Source organism: Thamnophis sirtalis, unplaced genomic scaffold (assembly GCF_051295495.1).
Source record: "Thamnophis sirtalis isolate CommonGarterSnake01/CBP01778 unplaced genomic scaffold, rThaSir2_p1.2 scaffold_4, whole genome shotgun sequence".
Lineage (NCBI taxonomy): Eukaryota > Metazoa > Chordata > Lepidosauria > Squamata > Natricidae > Thamnophis > Thamnophis sirtalis.
In genome coordinates, this window is record NW_028261384.1 from 139,048,059 (window position 1) to 139,053,058 (window position 5,000).

At 48.6% G+C, this 5,000-nt stretch overlaps 1 protein-coding gene across 1 annotated transcript in view; it reads left to right on the forward strand.

Moving 5' to 3' along the window:
* Positions 1–1,161: 1,161 nt before the first annotated feature.
* Positions 1,162–5,000, forward strand: part of LOC106556399 (capping protein, Arp2/3 and myosin-I linker protein 3) — a 52,304-nt gene continuing 48,465 nt past the window's right edge. Inside the window, exon 1 of the mRNA XM_087715022.1 lies at positions 1,162–1,168. Coding sequence (XP_087571148.1) covers positions 1,162–1,168 — 7 coding nt within the window. The remainder of the gene's footprint in view (positions 1,169–5,000) is intronic.

A 5,000-nucleotide genomic window follows, 5' to 3' on the forward strand; every position in this document is an offset into this window, starting at 1 on the left:
GGAAAACAGCTTGACCCCCCTCTTCTCTGGGGCAGCCCCTCAAATATCGGAGGACTGTCCTCATGTCTCCCCTGGTCCTTCTCTTCCCTAGACTAGCCAGGCCCAGTTCCTGCAACCGTTCATCGTATGTTTTATCCTCCAGGCCCCTCATCATCCTGGTTGCTCTTCTCTGAACTCTTTCTAGAGTTTCAAACTCTTTTTTTATAATGTGTTGACCAAAACTGGATGCAGTACTCTAGGTGTGGCCTTACTAGGGCTTTATAGAGTAGGGTTAGTACCTCCCTTGATCTTGATTGCATCCCTCTGTTAATGCAACTTAGGATTCCATTGGCTTTCTTGATTGCTGCCGCCGCGCATCCTTAACTCATATTTAACTGATTGTCCACTAAGAGTCTGAGATCCCTCTCACAGTGGCCGCTTTTAAACCTGGTTTCACGAAGTCTATATGTGTCCTTTGGGTTTTTCTTGCCTAAATGTAAGACTTGAATTTTCTCTACGTTGAATTGCATTGACTACAAGACCTCAAAGGTCCCTTCCTATTCTGTCTCTCTGCGACTCTTGTTTTATTATTCTGTTGTCAATCATATAACGCCTTTATAAGGCCTTGGTAAGGCCACACTTGGAATACGGCATTCAGTTTTGGTCACCACAATGTAGAAAAGATGTGGAGACTCTGGAAAGAGTGCAGAGAAGAGCAACAAAGAGGATTAGGGGACTGGAGGCTAAAACATATGAAGAACGGTTGCAGGAACTGGGTATGTCTAGTTTGATGAAAAGAAGGACCAGGGGAGACATGATAGGAGTCTTCCGATATCTCAGGGGTTGCCCCAAAGAAGAGGGAGTCAAACTATTCTCCAAGGCACCTGAGGGTAGAACAAGAAGCAATGGGTGGAAACTAATCAAGGAGAGAAGCAACTTAGAACTGAGGGGAAATTTCCTGACAGTGAGAACAATTAATCAGTGGAACAGAAGTTGCCTCCAGAAGTTGTGAATGCCCCAACACTGGAAGTCTTTAAGAAGATGCTGGATAGCCATTTGACTGGAACGGTGTAGGGTTTCCTGCCTAGGCAGGGGGTTGGACTAGAAGACCTCCAAGGTCCCTTCCAACTCTGCTATTATATTGTATTGTATATCAGTGAGCAGAATTGCTGACATGGCACGATGGGCGGTAAACGGCTAAATAAAATTAAGTATGCCAAGCGAAGGGTCTTAAATTATTAGAACAATGAGAAGAAGGGTTTTAATCTCTGCGCGGAGGGTCCAAATCCCCGGTATTTTTCCGTGCAAACATTTAAAAGTAGAGTTTTTTTTATTTTTAAATCTGGGTTATTCTCCTCCTCGTGCAGGGCAGGGTGCCATTAGCTGCTCGCGAAATCATTTTTTCCCATTTGTTGCCAAGAAAATTACACAGATGGGTGAGTGGTCGGCGGGCACCGAATTTGTCTGGAGGCAGATTTGCCGCTGTCTGCTTCGTACTCTTTGGCTCCGTGATGCGTGCAGTGACAGCAAACCCTGAAAAAAAAGGAGAAAAGAGGTTGCAAACTTTGGAGACGACGGTTTAAGCAGTAAACCGGAGTTAAAGGAACTAGGGGCTCAACTGGGGCAGATAAACTGGGTCTTATCTGTCTGGCTGAGTCCTATTTCCGTGATGGTGAACGTACGGGCAGACCAGCTGTTACACCAGCCCAGTTCTACCGCGTATGTGTGGGTGCCTCCCGCCCGCCCGCCAGTCTTCGGGTCTCTGCAAGATACATGCAGGGTGGGGGGGGGCACTCACGCTGCATTGGGGGGGGTTCATAACGGGTTCCACCACAAAACCGCGTTCGACTAAAGCGCGCTCGACGAAATCGCGTAGCTGACGTCATCACAGGGCGGCAACAGCGCGGAGACAGAAGCACGCTGTAAACGCTAAACCTAAAATTAACCCCTAAACCTAAACCTAACCCCCCTAAACCTAATCCTAAACCTAACCCTAAACCTAACCCTTAACCTAACCCTAAACCTAACCCTAACCCTAACCCTTAACCTAACCCTAACCCTAACCCTAAACCTAACCCTAACCCTAACCCTAACCCTAACCCTAAACCTAACCCTAAACCTAACCCTTAACCTAACCCTAACCCTAACCCTAACCCTAACCCTAACCCTAAACCCAACCCTAAACCTAACCCTAACCCTAACCCTAACCCTAACCCTAACCCTAAACCTAACCCTAAACCTAACTCTAAACCTAATCCTAAACCTAACCCTAAACCTAACCCTAACCCTAACCCTAACCCTTAACCTAACCCTAAACCTAACCCTAAACCTAATCCTAAACCTAACCCTAACCCTAACCCTAACCCTAACCCTAACCCTAACCCTTAACCTAACCCTAAACCTAACCCTTAACCTAACCCTAACCCTAACCCTAACCCTAACCCTAACCCTAACCCTTAACCTAACCCTAAACCTAACCCTAAACCTAATCCTAAACCTAACCCTAAACCTAACCCTTAACCTAACCCTAACCCTAACCCTAACCCTAACCCTAACCCTTAACCTAACCCTAAACCTAACCCTAAACCTAACCCTAAACCTAACCCTAAACCTAACCCTTACCTTAAGTTGAATCGGCTTGCTTTCAAAGCGCTATTTAAAGCGCCCTTCTTTCTCCGCGCTCGCCGTTGTCGCCCTGTTGATGACGTCAGCGACCCGGTTTAATCGGGCATGCTTTAGTCGAGCGCGGTTTTGTCGTGCCACGTTCATAACGTGCCCCCCCATCCCTTTTTGGCTCCTGCACCAACATGGAAGCCAAAACGGAGTGCAAGGGCACTGCGCGAGTCCCCGTACGTGGGGCTGCCCTTGAAGAGTGTTCGAAGACTTCAGTTAGTCCAGAACGCAGCCGCGCGAGTGATTGTGGGTGCACCTAGGTACACCCACGTTGCACCTATCCTCTGCGAGCTGCACTGGCTACCCATTGGGCTCTGGACATGCTTCAAGGTGCTAGTCGTTACTCATAAAGAGCCAAGGTGGCGCAGTGGTTAAATGCAGCACTGCAGGCTACTGCTAGATCAGCAGTTCAGCGGTTCAAATCTCACCGGCTCAGGGTTGACTCAGCCTTCCATCCTTCCGAGGTGGGTAAAATGAGGACCCAGATTGTTGGGGGCAATATGCTGACTCTCTGTAAACCGCTTAGAGAGGGCTGAAAGCCCTATGAAGCGGTATATGTCTACTGCTATTGCTATTCATGGCATCGGACCTGGGTACCTGAGAGACCGCCTCCTGCCAATTACCTCCCAAAAACCGATTCGATCGCACAGACTTGGCCTCCTCCGGATTCCATCTGCCAGCCAATGCTGGCTGGCGACCCCCCAGGGGAGAGCCTTCTCTGTTGCAGTTCCGGCCCTCTGAAACGATCTCCCCGTGGAAATCCGGACCCTTACTACCCTCCCGGCCTTCCGTAAAGCTACCAAGTCCTGGCTGTTCCGGCAGGCTGGGGGCTGTTGAAGTATCCAGCCCCACTTCATCTGTGAATGTTGTCGTATTTTAAATTGTTGTATTGTCTTGTATTGTCTTATTTATCCCCTTTCCCTGTTTTATTTGTAAGCCGCCCGGAGTCCTTCGGGAGTGGGCAGCATACAAAACAAATAAATAGCAATAGCAATAGCAGTTAGACTTATATACTGCTTCATAGGGCTTTCAGCCCTCTCTAAGCGGTTTACAGAGTCAGCATATTGCCCCCAACAACAATCCGGGTCCTCATTTCACCCACCTCGGAAGGATGGAAGGCTGAGTCAACCTTGAGCCGGTGAGATTAGAACCGCTGAACTGCAGATAACAGTCAGCTGAAGCTAGCTATCCAGTTTGTTGTTCAGCTGACCCACTAACAAACTCCTGAATGTCACTTTGCAAATCTCTTTCCGAGCAGCTTTTCAATTTAAAATCCAAAGTTTGCAGCTTTAAGACTTGTGGACTTCAACTCCCAGAATTCCATAGCCAGGCATGCTCAGTTCCGATTTAAAGCGGCAGTGTTTGTTTTTCCCCTTTGCTGAATCAATGAAATGAATGATACCTCAAGGATTTATTAACACACAGACTAGCCCTTGGCAGCAATCCAGCACAGACTAACCTTGGCAGCAATCCAGCCTGCTAAACTAGCCACGAGAGTTCTCCAGCTCTAGTAAATACGTTGACTCCTGCGACGAGTGTGTGGAAAGTCATTCCTTTTATAGTCTTGAGAGGAGCCTAATTACCACCAGCTGAGTTCAATTATCTCCTGTAACTGCGCAACTGTTCTTTACGCCTATTAGCCCTCCGTTGCCGGGCATCCAGGACCAATTCCCTTGTCTCCTCCCCACTGCTCCAATGCATGATGTCAGGATCACACTCCCTTGTCTCCTTCCCCACTGCTCCAAGGCTCAGGCGCCTCCTGGTGGCCAACCAGCCTCTCTGCGCCCTGCTCGGAGTCGGAACCCTATCCAGGGTTCTCCACATCCTCCAGAGCCGACACATAGGGCCCCTCGCTGTCGGAGTCTGGTGGCAGCTCCAACGGCTCCTGCTGGGCCACAACACACGGGGATGTGCGCGCATGTGCAAGGGACGCACGCAAATGCACAGGAAGCTCGCATTGCATTTTGGAGGTTTGTGCATGCTTTGGCCACCCGCCACCACCAAGTTTAGCCATCACAGCCCCAGTTTCCACAATCCTGGTTTACTGCTTTAATCTTGGCTTCTAAAGTTTGCCCAGCATGCTAAGCCATAAATCATAGATGACAAACCACAAATGATAGTGTTGGGCTTTATTTACACTAAGCCGAAGCGAGTTACGTTATGGCTTAATGCAAAATGTGAAGACTAAGCCAGTATATTATTCCTTTTTCTTTCTAATATACATTTTGCTTCCATGACTGTGGCCTAATATTCCTTCCTTCACCCGTTTGGCTAACTACAACCGCCCCTGTGAGGTAGGGCTGGGTGTGTGTGAGAGAAAGAAAGACTAGCCCTCCCCCCCTCTCATG